The 22,589-nt window shown below is 42.6% G+C and overlaps 1 protein-coding gene across 1 annotated transcript in view; it reads left to right on the plus strand.

Moving 5' to 3' along the window:
- The window catches only part of PTPN12 (protein tyrosine phosphatase non-receptor type 12), a 60,529-nt gene that overhangs the window by 18,669 nt on the left and 19,271 nt on the right, over positions 1-22,589 (plus strand). Inside the window, exons 2-11 of the mRNA XM_034419080.3 lie at positions 8,565-8,673; positions 10,850-10,926; positions 13,815-13,910; positions 14,474-14,512; positions 14,976-15,047; positions 15,630-15,689; positions 18,105-18,247; positions 20,789-20,855; positions 21,186-21,263; positions 21,382-21,480. Of these exons, the coding sequence (XP_034274971.3) occupies positions 8,565-8,673; positions 10,850-10,926; positions 13,815-13,910; positions 14,474-14,512; positions 14,976-15,047; positions 15,630-15,689; positions 18,105-18,247; positions 20,789-20,855; positions 21,186-21,263; positions 21,382-21,480 (840 nt within the window). The remainder of the gene's footprint in view (positions 1-8,564; positions 8,674-10,849; positions 10,927-13,814; positions 13,911-14,473; positions 14,513-14,975; positions 15,048-15,629; positions 15,690-18,104; positions 18,248-20,788; positions 20,856-21,185; positions 21,264-21,381; positions 21,481-22,589) is intronic.

Consider the following 22,589-nt stretch of genomic DNA (forward strand, 5'->3'; position numbering starts at 1 on the left):
CATCTATTTGACCTCCGGTCCGAAATAGGAAGCCATTGCAACATTACATTCCTTTAATAATAATAATAATAAAAAAAAGGCAGTATTCAACCAGCGATGGGGTTATTGAAGTTGAAGGCCCAAGTACAAGGGGTTTTCGAGGCTGTTTGTTTAATCTCTGCTGAGCTCTGTCACAAATAGGCCTTTTGTGGGAAAAAAAAATATGTTCCTCGGTGCTTAGGCAGTAGGCAAATTGGAAGAGGGCACATTTTACATGTTTCGCCCATGAAGAGAGCTGAGTTTTTAAAATGGGTTTTATTTTTTATTGTTTGTGGATTGAGATTGTGACCTTAATAGTCACAATACATTAAGTTTGTATTTCACCTTCAGTTTTTCCTTTCCTTTCCTTTCCTTTCCTTTCCTTTCCTTTCCTTTCCTTTCCTTTCCTTTCCTTTCCTTTCCTTTCCTTTCCTTTCCTTTCCTTTCCTTTCCTTTCCTTTCCTTCCCTTCCCTTCCCTTCCCTTCCCTTCCTTTCCTTTCCTTTCCTTTCCTTTCCTTTTTTCCCTTTCCCTTCCCTTCCCTTCTGCCTTCCTTTCCTTTCCTTCCCTTTCCCTTCCCTTCCCTTCTGCCTTTCTTTCTACCTTCCCTTCTTCCTTTCCTTCCCTTCACTACCCTTCCCTTCCTTTCCTTTCCTTTCTTTTCCTTTCCTTTCCTTTCTTTTCCTTTCCTTTCCTTTCCTTTCCTTTTTTTTCCTTCCCTTCCCTTCTGCCTTCCTTCCCTTCCCTTTCCCTTCCTTTCTGCCTTTCTTTCTACCTTCCCTTCTTCCTTTCCTTCCCTTCACTACCCTTCCTTTCCTTTCTTTTCCTTTCCTTTCTTTTCCTTTCTTTTCCTTTCCTTTCCTTTTTTTCCTTCCCTTCCCTTCCTTTCTGCCTTCCTTCCCTTCCCTTTCCCTTCCTTTCTGCCTTTCTTTCTACCTTCCCTTCTTCCTTTCCTTCCCTTCACTACCCTTCCCTTCCTTTCTCTTCCCTTCCCTTCCTTTCCTTTCTTTTCCTTTCCTTTCTTTTCCTTTCCTTTCCTTTCTTTTCCTTTCCTTTCCTTTTTTTTCCTTTCCTTCCCTTCCCTTCTGCCTTCCTTCCCTTCCCTTTCCCTTCCCTTCTGCCTTTCTTTCTACCTTCCCTTCTTCCTTTCCTTCCCTTCACTACCCTTCCCTTCCTTTCTCTTCCCTTCCCTTCCTTTCCTTTCTTTTCCTTTCTTTTCCTTTCTTTTCCTTTCTTTTCCTTTCCTTTCCTTTTTTTCCTTTCCTTCCCTTCCCTTCTGCCTTCCTTTCCTTCCCATCCCTTTCCCTTCTGCCTTTCTTTCTACCTTCCCTTCTTCCTTCCCATCCCTTTCCCCTCCCCTTCCTCTTTCCTTCCCCTTCCCCTTCCTTTTTCTCTCTCTTTTCTGTAGATGTTCTCAGTCATCCAGGTCATGGTTGTCCCAAAGGTGCTTTTTCAGGAGGCAACTGGACTTCCTTGAGTTTTTGCAGTATTCTTCCCCTGGAGTGGGGTGGGAATGGGGATTTTGCAGTATCCTTCCCCTAGAGTGGGGTGGGAATGGAGATTTTGCAGTATCCTTCCCCTAGAGAGAGGTGGGAATGGAGATTTTGCAGTATCCTTCCCCTGCCATGCCCACCATGCCACGCCCACAGAACCGGTAGTAAAAAAATTTGGATTTCAGCACTAGTCAGGACTAAAGCAACTGGCAACATCTTCAGTATTTTATTGGTCTCCCGGAATTGCTAACAAAAATTTTTTGTTGACAACAGGCAAGTGTAATTAATACAAGTTGTACTGACACAGTCGTGGTGAATTGCTTTCATAATTTAAGAAATTCTCTTTCTGGCACCTTCCAGATATCTATTGCTAATGGGCTGTTCACATTTATGGCCATTGGTCGTTCTTGGCAAGTATAAAAGTTGTCACCGTAGGCAAGTTACAAATTATTATTTTAACACTGGGTTGTTAAAGTTTAATTTGTTTTGTAACTTAAGACCATTATTCATGCAAAAGTGTAATTCCTGGTTCGTATAATAATACTGTTTCTACTACAGGTACCCCTTAACTTACAAACATCCATTTAATGACCATTCAGAGTTACAACTGAAAGAAGGGATTTAAGAGTTGTAAGAATACTTATGACTGTTGCAACATCCTCACGGTCACATGATCGAAATTCGGATGCTTGGCAGCTGTCTCGTATTTATGATGGTTGCAGTGTCCCGGGGGGTGGGGGTGGGGATGTCACGTGATCCCCTTTTGCATCCGTCTGACACGCAAAGTCAATGGGTGTTTTGCCCCAGCTCTGGATTCCCAAGGATTGTGACACACACCAACGGTCCTTATCAAAGTTTTAACATACCAAGAATAAACAAAGTCCGGCAAAGGTTGGCAACCAGCCCAGAAAACAAGATACGATAAGACACTCACTCTCCAAAATGCTCTGTAATAATTACATGTTGTTTCCAGCAAGAAATTACTAACTGCGTGCAACTTAAATAGGCCAATAGGGAGTGGCCAATTATCCTCAAATCTTACTCTCGAGGAGACCTCTTCCTCCTGAGTAGCCACTCCTGCCTTTTGGCAGCCCTGCGTGCTCGAGCATTGAGGAGAGGCTCCTCCACTTCACTCTCTCCACTTGAAGGAGCCTCTGGAGGTTCTGAAGGCCCTGGCTGAGTCTCTGCCTCTGGCACCACATCCTCTCCAGCCTCCTCGCTGTCCAATGCGAGTGCCGGCTGCGCAGGTTGCTGGCGCGACCCCACACCAGCCTCCTCGGCGTCGGGATCAGCCACGATCTGCGCAGGCCGCTGGCGGGCCACAACAATGGGGGAAACCAAAACCGCACGATTCACTTAAGAGCTTCAGTGATTTGCTTAACAACCACAGCAAAATGGTTATAAAACGGGACACGGCTCCCTGAACTACTGTCCGGCTTAGCAGCGGAACTTGAGGGCTCAATTGTGGGCCATAAATGGAGGTCAGCCTGTAACAATAAATTATAAATAAGTGAAGTCTGGTTTATCCTTCTTAGTCATACCGAGGCAGGGCGAATATCTGTTGATGTGTGATCCTTTGCCTGAGGTTATTCGAGCTGCTTTACTTAAAATCTAATGTGGCAAAAGGTGGTAGATTTACTTGAAATCATCTTGAGAATAATAAGACCCTCTAGGACCGTGATGGCGAACCTATGGCACACGTGCCAAAAGTGGCACACAGCGCCCTCTCTGTGGCCACGCGAGCTGTGCCCCAGTTCAGCTCCACTGCGCATGTGCGCACACCTCCCGCCAGCTAGCTGGTCGTCAGGTCTCTGCCGTGAATGCGTGGGGGCGTGGGGCGCATGCAGGGGGGCGTGCATGTGTGTGGGGGCAGGGCACGTGCGGGGGGCCCACATGCGCCTGTGCGGGGGGATGCACTTATGCACGGGGGCTGTGTGCGCATTGCATTTTGGGGGTTTGGGCGTGCTTTGGGCACTCGGTCCAGAAAAGGTTGGCCATCACTGCTCTAGGAGAATGTTAAGACTTGTGGCTTCACTGTCCTAGTTACAACTTCGTCTTGTCCAAGAAATGAGCTTTTTTTTTTAAAAAAAAAAAAACCCAGCAAGGCGACTTCCTGTACATTTCGGTAGTGTGGATTACGCTCTTAGAATACATGTCTTTTTTGTGGGTTTTTTTTTTGTTTGTTTGTTTCTGTTTTCACCAAGGGAGAATCAGGAAGAAGACTAAACAATGGCAAACGAAGAAGAAGAAAAAAAGACTTATTCTGAAGAAACGCCTGGATTTCAGTGTACAAGGATTTTTTTTTTAAAGCTAGAAGTTGCTAACATCAGTATAGTCTGACTAGAAAAAAAGTAGACGTGCCATTCCAGTTGATTGAAAACAGAATACAGAGTAAGAGAGTTGGAAGGGACCATGGAGGTCTTCTAGTCCAACCCCCTGGTCTATTGGATGATTCTTCTTCTTCTTCTTCTTCTTCTTCTTCTTCTTCTTCTTCTTCTTCTTCTTCTTCTTCTTCTTCTTCTTCTTCCTCTTCCTCTTCCACTTCCTCCTCCTCCTTCTCCTTCTCCTTCTTCTTTTTCTCCTCCTCCTCCTCCTTCTCCTTCTTCTCCTCCTCCTTCTTCTTCTCCTCCTTCTCCTCCTCCTTCTCCTCCTCCTTCTCCTTCTTCTTCTCCTTCTCCTCCTCCTCCTTCTCCTCCTCCTTCTCCTTCTTCTCCTTCTTCTTCTTCTCCTTCTCCTTCTCCTCCTTCTCCTTCTCCTTCTCCTCCTCCTCCTCCTTCTTCTTCTTCTCCTCCTCCTTCTCCTTCTCCTTCCTAATATCAGTCAATCTATTCTACGCCTTATTTTTTTCAACCATATTTCCTACTTCCATTGAAACATTAAGCTAAAGAACAAGATGTAAGTAACTGCTTGAAAATCAGTGACATTTTACAGGTTTTGATTCTGAAAAAACAAGAGCGAAAACAGATGACCCCACTTCCTTCCAGTACCGAATTATTTTTAAAAGGAAAAGAATAATAAAAGGCAGGATGAAAATGAATGCATAAACAAACAAACAAGCTCGGGAACAATAAGATTATAAAGTGCTGAAACGATCGAATTCATATTATGGTCCCAAATGTTGCAGCTTTCATGGAGTATAAACTTTCTAGAGGGAAAAAAAAAGCCCAGAGATCCTTTTTAGATTAATATTGCTTTATTCCCAGTACACTAGGAAAGAGTCCGTCAGTACAGAAATACAATTTCTTTTAATACAAGCAGGTACAGATGGGAGATATGTTATATGGCAAGGAGTATTCAACCCTTAAAAATGGACTTAAAGAAATAATAACGCCTGTTGTAGCATTTTTCAGTAGGAATTGTATCTTGTGCTGATCTGGCCACTGATTCAGTGGAAAAATAAAATACACACGTATGGAAAAGTTGAGCATTTGTGGACAAAAATTAAGCTAATGCACAATGTATCTTTTCTTTTATGCACACTGAGAGCGTATGCACCAAGGCAAATTCCTTGTGTGTCCAATCACACTTGGCCAAGGAAGAATTCTATTCTGTTCTGTTCTATTTCGTTGCTCATTACACATGGTACTAAAAAGGGGTTTATTTTCACTATTGGAAAGACTTGTCCCATTTAAAATATCCTAATGCAGTTGCAAGCAACTGACAATGTAGGTTAATTAATCTGTATCTTGTAAAGACAGTCCTTCGTGGGTCGTGTGAAACAATGGGTATACGAGAGGCTCATTTTATGAAGCCGGTCGTTGTAGCATTTCCTGTTGCAGGGTTTCAGAACCACTTTGAAAAACTGGCTACAGAAGTTACGCTGTGCCTAAAAGCCACTTGGGGCTGGATTTTGAGAAAACACTGCCCAAAATTACGCAAACTGGATTAAGATTTCTCTTGACGTGCCTCAAAAATTTGCCTCGGGAAGCCTCTAGAAACTATACCAGTGATGGCTAAACTTTTTGCCATCGTGTGCCAGGAAGGGGGGGCTGGGGAGGTTCGCGCACGCATGTGCCCACACCCATAATTCTATGCGCCCTGCCCCACGCATGCGTGCGTGACACTCACCCCCGCTCTTGGGATGTGATGGCCCAGTAGGCCTGTTTTTCTTTCCCACCTGGCTCCAGATCCTCTCTATGCATCTGGGGAGGGCGAAAACAGCCTTCCCCTCCTCCTCAGAGGCCCTCCTAGAGAGGCTCTGGAGGCTGGGGAAAGCAAAAAACATCACTTCCTGTCCAACTGGAAGTTGGGAAACGAGCCGTTTCGGGCCTCCGGAGGGCCTCCGAGGAGGTGGGGAAGGCTGTTTTTGCCCTCCCCAGATGCATAAAGAGGATCTGGAGCCAGGTGAGAAAGAAAAACGGGCCTTCCCCACCCCACCCTCAGGCCCTCTGGAGGCAGGAAACAGCCTGTTTCCCTACTTCTGGTGGGCCCAGAAGACCCGAAAATCAGCTGGCCGGCGCGCATGTGCGCTAGGGCTGAGCTGGCGTGCCAGGTGACATGGCTCCACGTGCCTCCTGTGGCATGTGTGCCATAGGTTCGCCATCACTGCACTATACGGTGCTGGACTTAATCTCCCTGAACACGAAGAGAGAATATTGCTATCATGCTAGTTTTGAGTCAGGAATTGTATTCTTGCAGTTAAAAATAATTCAACCTTTGTTCATATGTGTGTCATTTCCCCTCCTCCCCTTACGTATCTTCCCAAGCAGAACTCAAAAAAAGGGTGGGTTTTAAATGAATTTAACATGGGAGAAAGTTATCTGTGTGCCGCTTTTAAGCTGCTGGAGGAATGGCAGACATCCAGGAAATCAGTAATCCCATGTGATGGGATGTTGTCTGGATTCCCAGGAGAAAAGGAAGAAGAGCATTCTGGAAGAGGAAGAGACAATGCAGATTTAGATAATTTGTGTGAGTGAAAGAGGGCGAAGACAGCTCCTCCCCAAATAGTTCCCAAACTACAGGTAGTCCTCGATTTATGACCCCAATTGAGTCCAACATTTCTGTTGTTAAGTGAGACATTTGTGAGGTGAGTTTAAGTTTTACGACCTTTCTTGCCGTAGTCGTTAAGTGAATCGCTGCAGTTGAACAAGTTAGTAACCCGGTTGTTAAAGTGAATCTGGCTTCCCCCGTTGACTTCGCTCGTCCGCAGGTCGCAATAGGGGAATCACGTGACCCGCAGACACCGCAACGGTTCATAAATATGAACCAGTCTTCAAGGGTCTGGATTTATATCACATAACCCTGGGGATACTTGCAGAGGTTATAACTGTGAAAAATGGTCGTAAGTCACTTCTTTTCAGGGCTTTTGTCACTTTCAACGGTCACTAAACGAACAGTTGTAAGTCATGGATTTCCTGTATGTCAGTGTTTCTCAACCTTGGTAGCTTGAAGATGGGTGGACTTCAACTCCCAGAATCCCCTAGCCAGCAGCGGTGGCTGGGGGATTCTGGGAGTTGAAGTCCACCCATCTTCAAGCTTCCAAGGTTGAGAAACACTGCTGTATGTGCTTTATGGAGCTTGATAGCCTGCTTAAGTTTGGCAAGATTCTGTCTATAAGTGTGGAACAGTAAAGAGCTTTGCCTTTTTTGGTTTTTGAAGCCTGACCTACAATGATGATGTATAAAACTCTTTAAGGTCCTGGCATAAATGAGACATAAGGTGGATGTTATTTTTGAAGGAGACTTAACATCAGTTTCTCGTGCTTAACCTGAAAATGAATTTATCCCTTTGACCAAAATTCATGTCAAAATTCACCAGCAATTTACGAGTCTTGTTCTCGGAGTGCCTGATCGTTTATTTATTAAACTTCTGTTGCACAAAATATCGTTTTCTTTATATATGGTGGGTTCCCCCTTAGCAAATGACATCGCGTATGTTTTTGTGGCTTAGAATCTACGCAGTTACAGCTGATAAGATGAGAGCTAAGCAATTCCAATAAAAATTCTTCTCTATTCTTAGTCTTTACTGTATTACACGACTGCATTCCTCTTTGAAGCTCAGCAGATGAAAAAAAAAAAAGAACAAGTGTCAGAAAATTCTGAACATTCCCGTGTGTTATATCTTACTCTCATTTGGCGCCAAGTTACACCGTCAATTTTTAATCACCAATAGCTCCAGTAATTTTTTTTTCTTGAACGCAACCAAGCAGTTAGATAACTAATCCTACTGTAGTGGCCAAAAGTGTGTGGAAACCTTTTGGGAAAAGTGTATTTTCTAAAACTAGCTAATAACGCCACTTTTTTTTTGGAGTAGTGCTATAGAATTATATATCAATGGAGAGATAATTTAATCAAGAATGTAATGCAATAACTTTGATGAAGGATTTGCTATTAGAATAGCAGTTACAGTATAAAGAAGAAAAGTGAAACATGTAGAAAAAAAAACGAGATATACAAAAATGATCACCATAAAAAAACGAGATATACAAAAATGATCACCATAAAAAAACGAGATATACAAAAATGATCACCATGTTTGTTAATCCTTAGTTGGGTAACCTTTGGCATGAATTATGGCCTTACAACGTCTTCCCATGGAGTGAATCAAGTCTTTTAGTTCTGCAGCTGTTCTAATGTGAAACCAAGATTGAATGATGGCTTCTATTAACTGGGTTTTATTGCTGGGTCGTTTCTGACTAACAAGTTTTTTTAGTTGGCTCCATAGATTTTCAATTGGGTTAAGAAGGTCTGGGCTATTCCCAGGCCATTCCAGCAGTGGAATAGGATTATCTTGAAACTCCTCCCCCCAAAAAAGTGGTGTTATTAGCCATCAAACCTCAAAAATACATTTTTCCCAAAAGGTTTCCACAATTTTGGCCACTGCTGTAGAGTACTTTTTTTCCTCTCCCTGTATTAGCTTGTCCCTAAATTTGGAAATAAGTGGTTCGTGATGTATATGTGAGAGAGTCTTTATAGTTTATGTAAATATAGAAGTTCATGGGAAAAATGGTTGTAGAAGAAAATAGAGAAAACTATTCCTTTGAAGTACACACTACATGGAAAAAAGGATTTGGAGCCGTTGAAACAAGTAACAATTTAGAACATTTTAATTATAGAGACTGAGGAGGTTGTCAACAAAATATAGAACAGAAAAGATCTACCCGACCATCACTGGTGAAAAAGAAGAAAATGTGAAAAAGAACAGATATAAGGATATACTGCCATGTAAGTCTGAATCTCTTTCTTTTTAATAACGTTTTGATCTTTCTTTCAATGTTTATAGTGTTATATGTAGGTGAATTAGTTGGTAATTATTTGTGAAAAAGAATATTTTTCCTAAGATGTTTCATCTGGCTAAATTAATCCTTTTTCTGTTTGCCACGCTTGCATCTTCTATTTAAAAACTCTTTCCAGTGTTAAAAAAAATACTAAGTTTTGTAGCCAAACTAATGTGCTTAGTAGATATGCCCATCTACTTTCAAAAAAATCATATTTCTTACAACTTAGGGAAAAAGAGAGAAAAGCTGGAATGAATATTCACGGTGCACAATATATAGTTTCTGATCGTATCTTATTTGAACGTACATGATATTTAAGTGATAGCTTAAAAAAAACACATTTGTGAATGTTTAACTAGAATTAAAATGAAAGTTTAAATATGTAAATATTTCTGTTCTGTAGTACTGGCGTTTTAAATAATGATAATTGCCTTGTTTTGTTTTCTTCGGCTGCTTTTTATCTTCTTATCAATGCAACAAAATAAAGTAGCATCTATTTTCACTGCCTGTTGTGTGATTAGATTAGTGGGATGCTAAGACCTCATATAGTCCTTGATTTACGACCGGCCTTTTAATGACTGTTCCACCATTGCAATGACCTTGAAAAGATGGCTTTACAGCTTGTAAAGCGCTTCCAGCCCGTCATAAAATGGGACATCTTTACAATGTTATGATTTGCATCTTACAGCCGGTTGCCAAGAAGGTTTGTAATCTTCTCTTGTGACTTCCTCAGAAGGCCAGTTGGGATGCCAGCACAGGGGAGGGAGGGCAGCTGAAATTTCCCATTATTTGCAGGAAAGGAGCTGAAATTTTCAGCTGCTGTCTCATAAAGGATTTCCCCTCATGCACAAAGAAAGGGGAGGGGGGGCTTATTGTGGGGCTGCAGGAACAGAGCTGAATTCCTGAAGATTTTAGCTCTGTTCCTGCAGCTTCCACCCCTTCCCCCCCGCCCCCCAAAAAAGAATTTCCCCTCTGTGCACGGAAGACACGTTTGAGATCAACCTGCTGGAAGCATTTCAGCTCCACATGGAGTTGGAATCCTTTGGCAGCAGCTCTTTTTACTCTATCTGATTAGTGACCTAGGACAGCGGTGACCAACTGGTGGTGCGTGGACCACTCGTGGTCCGCGAGAAAATTTTGGTGGTCCGCAGAAAAATTATTTGCATTTTTTTATATTGCACTAAATCATGGGTCCTCAAACTACAGCCCCTGGGCTGGATACGTGTAATGAACGGTTGTGTTGCTGCAGAGAGTCTCCCCCTTCGGGGACCTTTTTGTGTGGGTCGGAGGGGGGCAGAAATTCCGACTCGGGGTCTGCTTCAGCTTCCTGGTGCAGTACTTTGGGCGAAGACTGGAGGGAAGCGCTGCTGGTGGCAAAGAGCCGGAGAGCCTTGATCCAGTGGGATTGTCTCATGGCCTGGAATTGGCTGACCATCTCAGCCTGCTGAGCCTCCAGGCGCCAGTACCTGTCCTTGCACTCCCGCAGGTCTTCCCTCTGCTTGGAAAGCCTACGCTCGTAGTCCTCAATGAGCCGCCTCCTTGACCAGATCCAACTTGAACTGAGCCAACTCTTTCTCATAGTGGATGCTTAGCTCCAACAACTGCTTCCTGTTGGGGCCCTAAGGAGCCCGGGCGGGCAGACGAGGAGTGGCGGGGAAGGAGGGGCAAGTAATGGCCAGCAAGGTGTCCCTCGACACGAGTGACATCGAGTTGGCCACGCCTACCCAGTCACATGCCCACCTAGCCACGCCCTCCCAGCCGGTCATTAGGCAGATCATATTAGTGGTCCGTGAGATTTAAAATTATGAATTTAGCGGTCCCTGAGGTCCGAAAGGTTGGTGACCCTTGACCTAGAAGACAGCTCAACGGCTGCAACCAGAAGGGATTGTGGTTGTTGACTGAAGGAGTCACGTGACCATTTCACCTAACAGGTTTTTTGCTCAAGAACTGAGATTCCGGCTTCAATCGTATTCGTATTTTGAGGACTATTTGCACATATATTGAGGGTTAGCTAAAGGAATTGAGTTGTTATTTAAGACTATAATTGGTATTTATTTTTTTTTGCTAGAGAGCACACCTCCTTAGCTTGCAAAGTAATTTTTCCAAAATCATCTGTATTTCAGTTGATCACAGCAGAGTTAAGCTGACGTTAAAAACTCCCACCCAAGATTCGGACTACATCAATGCAAATTTTATTAAGGTACGTATTAATGTTTTATTACCTCGGGTAACGTACGTGTGAATACCTCAAAAGACGTGACTTAAATTTCTGCCTGGAGATCCACTTTGGTATGGAAATATTGTGTGTGGTTGAGCTTGAATTCAAAGAAGCTAAAAAAAAAAAACCTCCCAAAACCCAAAAGAAGCATAAGAAAAGATGACCTTGTAAACCATTAATACAGAAAACAATAATTGCCAAACTAATGCAGCAAAATTAGTCACAAAACCAAAGGAAATAAAATCTCTAATTTTAGCAATATGCAATAATAACCTGTTTGAGTGTGATAATTTGAAACTGAATAAGAGGCCTTAGTTAAGAGATTTGAATAAAACGTATTGGTGAATAACTTTTAATTAATCGGCTATTAGCATGTGATATGTAAGTTGCCTAGTAGAAGCAAATTTTGAAACCTTTTTATTTCTGCCTTTGGAAATATAGCACGTTAATCATGAATTAACATGTAATTCTTCCAGAAGGCAGAAGTAAATTAACATCATTTGTTCTGTCTGTTTATATTGCAGAAGCAATAATGTGTATTATTCTTGCAATGGAACGGGATCCCCAAAGCATCTTCTTATTGTTTTTCTCTAACAATTTTCGTAAGAATTATGAATGAAAAGAATCAAAGCACAGAGTAATGACTAAAATGCAAATAGTAAAAAACAAAAAAAAGTGTGAAAAAAGAAAGTGTAATTTTCCCGTTTAGAAACAATTTTAATAGTATATCACCATCTCTAAATACAATATAATCTCTCTTCACCCCACAGCACATCTTTTAAGTAAAAAAAAAAACACACACCAAAATCAAAATCAAAAACATTTTGTCAATCGTTCATTGTCAGTAAAAGTCCAGTAAGGGCAATCATATATGTTTTTTTCTTTCTTTTAGCCTTGCTTGAATAAGCTGACTTTGTATTCCTTCCCGAAGTTTTTAAGGATTTTATTTTTTAATGCCCTTCAAAAAAAAAGGAGTCCCAGAGCTAAGTTTACTGTTCGTCTGTTTTCTTAAGCCAGAAATCTTTCAGAATGTCAACCTTCCTTTCCGTGTATCCAGAATGTAAAATTTGTCATTTTGTTTGTTATTTCTAATAAAATCCTTCAAGATCTGAACAGAACTCTTCTGTTTATCCAGTAAAGAAAAGTTACCTAAGTCAGTTTCCTGGTTCACTAGCAATGCATCGCCTTTAGGGAATACCCCTACGTCATCCATCAGCTCCATTTGTGTTTCCATGAGCAGCTTATATAATGGAAAATTGTTATTATGGGCTAGATTTTAGGGCTCTGGATCATCTGTAGTGCCTTTTTCTCAAAACCAGATTAGGCAATTCTTAATAGCGTCCTGTGTCCTTTAAACGAAATCTCAAAATTGGATGTTCATTTTGTTGACTTTTTTTTTTTTTAAAAAATAATCTGTTTCAACTTTGGGAAAACGAGGCCCATAGGAAGAGCAATCAGTTAAAGAAAACAATTCCTACATTTTGCAGTCTGTAGATGGAAACAACAACAACATAACGCTCTCTGAACATTTGGGCTGTTAACGGTGATTTTTTTTTAATGTGAAGGTTTGTTATGAACTTGTATTTCATTCATAAAAATTGGAATTTGTCTAGGACAGGGATGGCTAACCTTTTTGGTGCCGAGTGCCCAAAACGTGCATGCAAATGCACACCCACATGCCTGAATCCCCCCAAATGCAATGCAAGCACGCCACCCATGCATGTGCCCCGCCCTCGTGCATGTGTCCCCCCGCACATGTGCGTCCCACACACATGCGCCCCACCACATATCTCCCCCCCCCACCGTTTTGGATTCTAGGTTGGTGCAGGAGGCTTTCCAGGCCCAAAATGGGGCACAGGGACCAGGTTTGGGGCCTGGAAAGCCTCCTGCACCAATATGCGCCCCGCCACCCCACGCATGCGCGGCAGGGACCCGAAGACCAGCTGGCTGGCGGGAGGTGTGCGCGCATGCGCGGTGGAGCTGGGCTGGGGCGGTGGCTGACGTGCCTGCAGAGAGGGCTCTGCCTGCCACCTGTGGCACGCGTGCCATAGGTTTGCCATCACGGGTCTAGGATTTCTTTAAATGTTCCTTTCGGTTTGAAAAGGAGAGCTTGTTGACATTTTGCATCCCTTTTTTAAAATTGAGCTACCGTACTTTTGATTGCATCTATCTTTGGAACAATCTTGGTTGGGCCTTTTGTGCATGTTGTGGCCCGTCAGCGGCCTGTGCAGCTAGTAACTGATTCCGACAGTGAGGAGGCTGGTGTGCTGCGCCAGCAGCCTGTGCAGCTGGCACTCGAGTCGGACAATGAGGAGGCTGGAGAAGATGTGGTGCCAGAGGCGAGGATTCAGCCAGGGCCTTCGGAACCTCCAGAAGCTCCCATAAGTGAAGAGGAAGAAGAGGAGGAGCCTCTTCTTGATGCACGGGCGCACAGAGCTGCCAAAAGGCAGGAGTGGCTCCTCAGGATAAAGTCTCCTCGAGAGTAAGGCTTGGGGCTAATTGGCCACTCCCTTAGCCTATTTAAGGAGGAACGCCGACTGAAGCAATTTGCAGGGAACAACTTTGTTCATACTCTTTCGCGTCTGGATCTTAGTTCTCTTATCAGTTTCCTGCAAATTGCTTCTGGGCTTTCTGCCAACCCTAGTAAGATTACGATTATTTATTCTTTGGATTCTTGTAGGCTGTTAAGAAAGTTAATGAACAGCCTTTGTTTGAAAAAGACTGATTTAATTTAGTAAACTAAGGTTTGTAACAGACTTTGTGTGTGCTGCGTTCTTTGGGGTCCGTAGCTGGGGCAGAACAATGCGTGAGAGCAGTCTTAAAGCGTGTCTCGTTCTGTCATAATATTCGCTTGTATGTTGCAATTTCAGGGAGTATATGGACCAAAAGCGTATGTTGCTACCCAGGGGCCACTAGCAAACACAGTCATTGATTTCTGGAGGATGATATGGGAGTACAATGTAGCGGTAAGTATCTTAAATCCAGGTAGCTTTTGATTTACAACCGTTCCTGTAACAGTTTGAAGTTACAGCGGCGCTGAAAAAAATGACTTACGGCTGTTTTTCACAGTTAACGATCTTTGTGGCATCCCCACAGTCACCTGATCAAAATTCAGACACTTTGGCAACTGACTCACATTTATGACGGTTGCAGCATCCCGGGGTCACGTGATTCCCTTTTGCGACCTTCTGGCAAGCAAAGTCAGCGGGGAAGGCCGATTCACTTTGCAGCCGTGTCCCTAACTTGACTGTGGTGATTCGCTTAACAATCGGTGGCAAGGAAGGTCATAAAATGAGGCAAAACTCACTGAATTGTCTTTTTTAAAAAAGTAATCGCTTAGCAAAGGAAATTTTGGGCTCCATCGTGGTCGTAAGGTGAGGATTTCCTGTGCCTTTGAAGTCCGTAGGACTGAAGAGTTACATGGAAGCTTCAGTTGATACAAAATACAACTTGCGCACATGTATTGGCAACAATTTTGGCAATGTTTTGTAGACACATTTGTTTTGTTTTGTTTTTTCTTCCTCCCCAGATTATTGTAATGGCCTGTCGGGAATTTGAAATGGGAAGGGTATGTATGAATCACATTCATTTCCTTACCAAATTTGCTACGGGGGAGAATAAAATTAGAACTTGATTAAATGGTTTTTACTTAGTGACAAAAAAAATCCCTAGAGAAGACCACAACTAGTTTATTAATTTTGTTTACTGACGTCTCAAGAGTCTGTTTCAAATCAAATAGCATTGAGTATTTTATTGTGCCACGTAAATCACCAGTTTATTAAACATCCGTACACTGCTGAATTTTCAAACCCCAAGTCAGATCCGAACCTTGCTCTGAAATTTCAAGTTTTCGAAAACATTTAAATGTGAAAAACCAAGAAAGTTAGACTGTGAACTAAAAAGATTAGTAGGAGGGTTTTATCCAGGTAAAGTCCAGGCATATAAATCAAATTAAAAAAAAAAAAGTCTTAAATGTATGCCTTTCAAAGTGTGTATATATTTTTTTTAAAAACTGCTAATTTTACTAACAGAAAAAATGTGAACGTTACTGGCCAGTTTATGGAGAAGAAAGTATTTCGTTTGGACCGTTCCACATTTCTTGTGTAAGTGTTTTTATAAATGGTAGCCTTTTTAATGAAGTTGTAATTTGTGCTTAATGTGCATAGTTGTGTTAACTTTGCATTCTTCTGCAGTTACATGAATTAGTCACGAGTGGCTCTGAAGTGCTTTTACGTTGAATAGATTAATAATTGTGTGAGAAGCAAAAGCAGATTTTTAAAGCTGCATTGATACCTTGTTCAAACAATAGATTAGAATAAAAAAAACACGTGCATTAATAATGGAGCATTTCCCTTCAAAATTATACTTCAAAAAAAAGAGGAATTGTAAAGCCTTATTCAGATTATAGTTTAACAAGAAACCACGCTATGGGTATCTTTTGACATTTCCCCTCTTGTCAATTCTGATGCAATGTAGAAGATTGGCAGATTTTTATTTCCACTTTTAAACTGCCGCAATTTGATGTTTTGCACACACCTGGATAGATTGGTCAACCTGAGCAAAATTTACTGTTGCTTCCATCGAGCTTTATAAATCATGGTTTGAAGTTGGCTTTTTGGAGAGTGTAATATGTAAGGCTAAGTGAAGTTGGGCAAAATTTTAATCTGCTCTCTCTCTCTGTTTAGGAAGCTGAACAGGTCCGAACCGATTACTACATTAGAACCCTGCTAATCGAATATCAGAATGTAAGTAGATAAAATCTCTCTTTCCCTAATCAAGCTAAACTTGGTACGATGCTTATTTTGATTGCCCCTTGGGTGAAATTGTTTTGTTTTTGACAGCATATTAATAGAATAAAGCAGTGATGGCTAACCTTTTCTGCACCGAGTGGCCAAAGCGTACGCGTGCGTGCGCACACGCCCAAACCCACAAGATGCAATGTGTGCATGATCCCTGCGCATGTGTGCCCCTCCTGACGTGTCCCGCCATCGCGCATGCACATGTGGCCCAGTGGTGGGTTCCTTCCAGTTCGGCCCGGTTCTCCCGAGCCGGTAGCGGTGACGATATGATGTCACCGAACCGGTTCTGCCCCCCCCTGCCCCGCCCACATTAGTCTTACATTTTATTTGGCCCCACCCCCAATCTATTGCTGCCTCCTGAGTCCCAGCTGATGGCTAGAGGGAAAAAAAACTGTTTAAACTCTTGCCGCGGGGCTTCAAAGGGCCGCCTTACAGCTGATCAGTGTTAAAAGAAAACAAATGAGTAGACCGGTGCCTGCAAAAATACATGGGTAGATCAGTGCCTGCAAAAATAAATGGGTAGACCAGTGCCTGCAAAAATACATGAGTAGATCAGTGCCTGCAAAAATACATGAGTAGATCAGTGCCTGCAAAAATACATGAGTAGATCAGTGCCTGCAAAAATACATGAGTAGACCAGTGCCTGCAAAAATAATGAGTAGATCAGTGCCTGCAAAAATACATGAGTAGATCAGTGCCTGCAAAAATACATGAGTAGATCAGTGCCTGCAAAAATACATGAGTAGATCAGTGCCTGCAAAAAAATAAATGGGTAGATCAATACAGCTCTGCAAGCAGTTAAAAGCCTGGTAGACCAGTACCTCTGCTAAATCCTAAATAATTGTCACCTGACCATCAAGCCACGCCCACAAAATAAGCCGCCCACAGAACCGGTAGTAAAAAAATTTAGAACCCACCCCTGATGTGGCCCTCCTGCATGCCCCCGCACATGCGTGGCAGAGACCTGATGACAAGCTTTGTTTCTGGCTGCGACGGCCTCCTGCAACCGTCTGCCAGTGAAAACGGAGCTCACCAAGGGCCGCACGCAGCCCTCTTAAACTCTGTTTTCACTGGCAGAGGCACCACAGGCTGGTCCTTCACTGTTTCCAGGGTGGCCCCACGGGCCAGATGTGAGCATCCAGCAAGCCAGATCCGGCCCATCGGCCTTGAGTTTGACACCCCTTGTATAGGATCTCCTGCTTGAGTAGGGAGTTGGGATTAGAAGACCTCCAAGCTCCCTTCCAGCTCTGTGATTCTGAATGTCTCAGATCCCTGACAAATGATAAAATATTCTTTTTTTTTGTTCTTTGTTACCTGCATTTTTATAAACAGTTGTGCTTTTAGCTGCACAGTATCCCCCTTTCAGCTAAAGGAAGTCTTGAGAACAGGGCAGTGTGCCATTCGACTTATTTATTTCTGATAGTTTGGAAGGACTAATGTAAAACATCCTATTTTTCATTCAAAACAAGGCAGTCTTAAATTTGGATCTATTGTGTGCTCGTGTATTGTTGTGGTTGAAGCTGAAGTAGTTGTTGACAGGTAGGACGTTGTAGCAGATACTTTTGTGTACTATGCTTAGGTCAGACCGAAGGCGGCGTAGTTTTAAATTTTCTAATCCCAAAATTTCAAGCCTGGTGGCATAAGGGATTCTGTTGTGAGCAGAGGAGTGGAGGACTCTTCTTGTGAAATACCTCTGGACTCGTTCAATTGTGTTTATGTCTGATATGCAGTGCGGGTTCCAGACAGATGAGCTGTATTCGAGAATTGGTCTAGCAAAGGTTTTGTATGCCTTAGTTTGCAGTACAATATTACCGGAGACGAAGCTTCGCAAGATTAGGTTAACAACTCTTAATGCCTTTTTGGCAATGCTGTTACAGTGAGTTTGTTTGTTTGTTTGTTTGTTTGTTTGTTTGTTTGTTTGTTTATTTATTTATTTATTTATTTATTTATTTATTTATTTATTTATTTATTGGTTCGATTTATATGCCGCCCTTCTCTGGAGACTCAGGGCGGCTTACAATGCGTTAAGCAATAGCCTTCATACTTTGTATATACCTGCTTAGTAGGCTTTCGGGCCCCCCTAAGCGGTGTTCTTTTTTATACAAAGTCAGCTTATTGCCCCCACAATCCGGGTCCTCAATTTACCTACCTCGAAAGGATGGAAGGCTGAGTCAACCTTGAGCCTGGTGAGATTTGAACTTGCAGTAATTGCAGGCAGCTGGTGCTACTTAACAGCACTTTAGTCTGCTGCGCCACCAAGGCTCATGTGTGGTACCCATCACTAATGAGAAATTTGAGAGAAAACACCCGCTCAAAAGGGACGGGTTTATAAATAATGCAACATCCTTCTTAACCTTTTAGGAATCGCGTAGAGTGTATCAGTTTCATTATGTCAATTGGCCTGACCACGATGTTCCTTCATCGTTCGATTCCATTCTGGACATGATCAGTTTAATGAGAGAATATCAAGAACATGAAGACGTTCCTATTTGTATACACTGCAGGTAAGTTTGTTCGTTTTTTAATCGGGATTATTTCAGCAGTGAGTCACAATTGGAAATATTTGAATAGTTTTTCTTTGTTGTTAATAATCTGGAAAGAGTGTTTTCTGCTCCTTTTCATATTTTTTAAAGTGTGCATAATATCAGAAAAAATGGATAAGAAAAGTATGCGCTTAAATATTACATGTCTTAACAGCAGTGAGGATTATATTTGCACAATACCGAGAAAATGAAGATATATCTGAAGATGAAGAGATAGTCAGGAAGATCTTAGATTGTGCAGAAATGGATAGGTTGACATTGAAAATTACACAGAAGATGTAGAATATTATCAAACATGGAATCTATTTTACCAATGGTTGGAAAAAACGGTTTGGAGATTAAGAATGTAAATTTGCATTGTTAAGCAAATTAAATACCCAGACAACATAAGGTTTATTAAGCACTAAGAAATGTATTTAATAGAAATTTAATATAAAAAATATTTTTAAAGTGTGATACACTGAGAGATTTAAGTTCTACATATAAATCACAGGAATATAAATAAAGCTTTATTAGTTAGGTGCCTCAGAATGCCACAAAATTAGAAACATTTTAGATTTGTTGGACAGTTAGTATGTATGTATGTATGTATGTAGTTAGTATGTATTTTCTATCTTTATTTCCTCTTGTATCCTTTGATAGTAAATCTCTAGACTGCTTGAATAAGGCGAGACGAGTGGCTAGAAGAGAAAGGGTGCCTTTATATAATTTTTTTTTTAGTGCCAGATGAATAGTTCTTTTATATGTTTCCAGTTACTTTAAAAGCCATTTTTTATGCATGTTTGTTTATTTATCTGGCTTGCAGCCTGTTTCAATTGTGAATGGCTTAAGTGGCATTCTTCCCAACCGTATTAAAAAAATTGAGCTAAAAACAATACAGTATACATTAAAGAAATAGTAACATAATACAGGGTATGTATAAAGGTAAAGGTTCCCCTTGCACATATGTGCTAATTGTTCCCGACTCTAGGGGGTGGTGCTCATCTCCGTTTCAAAGCCGAAGAGCCAGCGCTGTCCGAAGACGTCTCCGTGGTTATGTGGCCGGCATGACTCAATGCCAAAGGCACACGGAACGCTGTTACCTTCCCACCAAAGGGGGTCCCTATTTTTCACGTGCTTTCGAACTACTAGGCTGGCAGAAGCTGGGACAAAGTAACGGGAGTTAAGCAGCACTAGGGATTCGAACCGCTGAACTGCCGACCTTTCGATCGACAAACTCAGTGTCTTAGCCACTGTATAAACTTAGAATAATCATCAAACCTCAGTGCGAGCCAGTTTGGTTTGGTGGTTAAGACACCAGGCTAGAAACCAGGGAACTGTGAGTTCTAATCCTGCCTTAGGCATGAAAATGGCTGTATGACTTTGCGCCAATCACCAGGAGACGGTGAGTTCTAGTTTCAACTTTGGCATAAAAGCTTGCTGGATGACTTTGAGAGAGACCAGTCACTCACTCTCTCAGCCTAAACCACCTCACAAGGTTGTTGTTTTTGTTGTTGTGGGGAAAATAGAAGGAGGAAGGTATGTTGGTTATGTTTGCTGCCTTCAGTTATTTGTAAAAGTAATAAAGGTGGCATACAAATAAAAATGTGAAAAAATCCAGTGGGTACAAGTTCATAACATTTCAACCCAAGGTCACGTGATCCCCTTTTGCAACCTTCTGACAAGCAAAGTCAACAGGGAAGCCAGATTCACTTAACAGCCGTGTTACTAACTTAACACGGTGCCACAGTTCATTTAACAACAGTGGCAGGAAAGGTTGTAAAATGGGGCAAAACTCATTTCACAAATGTCTCACTTAGCAACCTAAATTTTGGGCTCCGTTGTCGTAAGTCGAGGACTACTTGTATATACACACTCACGTTTGTTATACATTGTGTGCCTTACACGGGTGAGATTCGGCCGGTTTAGACTAGTTCGGGAGAACCGTATATTAATTTGAATCTGGTTCGCCGAACTGGTTGTTCCAAGGACCGGCTGACTCCGCCCACCCGGCTCTACCCCTCCCAGGAGTCTCCACACTGCCTGTTTTGGATGCCAGGTAAGTGCAGGGCATGCACGGAGGCTCTGGGAGAGCAAAAAACGGGCCTACCGGAAGTCCGGAAGTGGTGCTCGGGGAAGGCTGTTTTTGCCCTCCTGGACGCTCCAGAAAAGCCTCCGGAGCCTGGGGAGGGCGAAAAACAGGCCTACCGGAAGTCCTGGAAACGATGCCCAGGGGAGGTCGTTTTCGCCCAACTGGAGGCTCAAGGAAAGCCCCTGGAGCCTGGGGAGGGCGAAAATGCCCCCCCCCCGTGGTGCAGGAGGCCGAGTAGGCCACACCCCCATAGCCACACCCACCCAGCAACCGGGCAGCAGTTTATTTTAATGGTTTGGATGCCACCCATAAAACAGGAATTCTTGGATAGAACAAAAACTGCAGTACGTTTACAAAGTGAACATGTGGAGTTTTATTTAAATCTCCACAAACTGTATGTGTCTCCTTTTTTTTTTTTTTTTTTGTTACAGTGCAGGATGCGGAAGGACCGGCGCCATCTGTGCGATAGATTACACATGGAATTTGTTGAAAGCCGAGGTAAGGAGGATTTAAGAGCCGTCGACATGCTGGAGAAAACTAGGCCATCTTACGCAAGTGATTAGAGCTTTATAGAAGAATAATCAAGTTTTGTATGGCCACGGGCAAAACTTGAAAACGATTTGGAGAAAAAACAGACGACTTAAACCGCTGTCGGGGGGAGGGGAAAGGAAAGGCCATTTTAATTGTTTGAAGGGTGCATTGTTGCAGCAGAGAGAGAGAGAAATAAAAATAAATCAAGCCATTTGTAAAATGCTCAACAGAACGTTTGAAATTTTAAATTTCTTCCGTGGGGGGAAAAAAAATCCATTCCTCGCGTTTCTGTTGCAGAAAATTCCAGAGGAATTCAACGTGTTCAGTTTAATACAAGAAATGAGGACCCAAAGGCATTCTGCAGTGCAGACTAAGGTAATCTTGTCTTCGGGAGCCTAAAATGTGGCACGATGGGGTTTTATTTTTGGGGGGGGAACGGCGTCTTTTTCGAACGATCTAAGCTCATCCTTGTCTTTTTATCTCTCGCGCACAGGAACAATACGAGCTTGTTCATCGAGCCATAGCGCAGTTATTCGAGAAACAGTTGCAAAAATACGAGAGCTGTGCAGCGTGGAAAATTGCAGATGGATTGGTACGTGGCTCGAGTCGCTGTTTTTTTCTTCGTTTTAAATATTTTGAAACCGTGTCATTTCCATGACTTGAACTTTGCTTTGTTTAGCCTTGTTTGCCTTTCCTGGTGAGCAGTTTTTGAAACACTGTGAGTGCCTGAATAAACTTCCAGCTGCTTTGGACCCAGTTAAACCACAAGTTTGAGTCCTGCGTAACGTTACATTAATTGTTATCTTGTTATCTTTTGACATTTCTTATTAAAATTCTCCGCATGGCTCTTCTGAACTCGGCCGGCAGCAGTTGTGTGATGTGACACGTCTGAGACACCAAAGTTTTGTTACTGTTCTGCCCCAGTTACGGACCCCAAAGAACGCAGCACACACAGTCTGTACAAACCTTAGTTTACTAAATTAAATCAGTTTTTTTTTCAAACAAAGGCTGTTCATTAACTTTCTTAACAGCCTACAAGAATCCAAAGAATAATCGTAATCTTACTATGGTTGGCAGAAAGCCCAGAAGCAATTTGCAGGAAACTAAGATCAAGAAGCGAAGGAGAGTGAACGAAGTTGTTCCCTGCAAATTGCCTCAGTCGTCGTCCTTCCTTAAATAGGCTAAGGGAGTGGCCAATTAGCCCCAAGTCTTACTCTCGAGGAGACCTCCTCCTGAGGAGCCACTCCTGCCTTTGGGCAGCTCTGCGCACCCATGCATCAAGAAGAGGCTCCTCCTCTTCTTCCTCTTCACTTATAGGAGCTTCTGGAGGTTTTGAAGGCCCTGGCTGAATCCCTGCCTCTGGTACCACATCTTCTCCAGCCTCCTCATTGTCCGACTCGAGTGCCAGCTGCACAGGCTGCTGGCGCAACACCACACCAGCCTCCTCGCTCACGGAATCAGCTACTAGCTGCACAGGCCGCTGATGGGCCACAACAGTTACTGACACAGCCAATGCTAAATAACGCCCAGTCATTTAGATCAGGGGTCTCCAAACATGGAAACTTTTGAGACTTGTGGACTTCAACTCCAGCCAGGAATTCTGGGAGTTGAAGTCCATAAGTCTTAAAAGTAGCCACATTTGGATACCCGTGATTTAGATCACCCAACCTACTTTTTTTTTTTTATTATTGAATTTTTTTT

Source organism: Pantherophis guttatus, chromosome 7 (assembly GCF_059756535.1).
Source record: "Pantherophis guttatus breed Tessera chromosome 7, ASM5975653v1, whole genome shotgun sequence".
Taxonomy (NCBI): Eukaryota; Metazoa; Chordata; class Lepidosauria; order Squamata; family Colubridae; genus Pantherophis; species Pantherophis guttatus.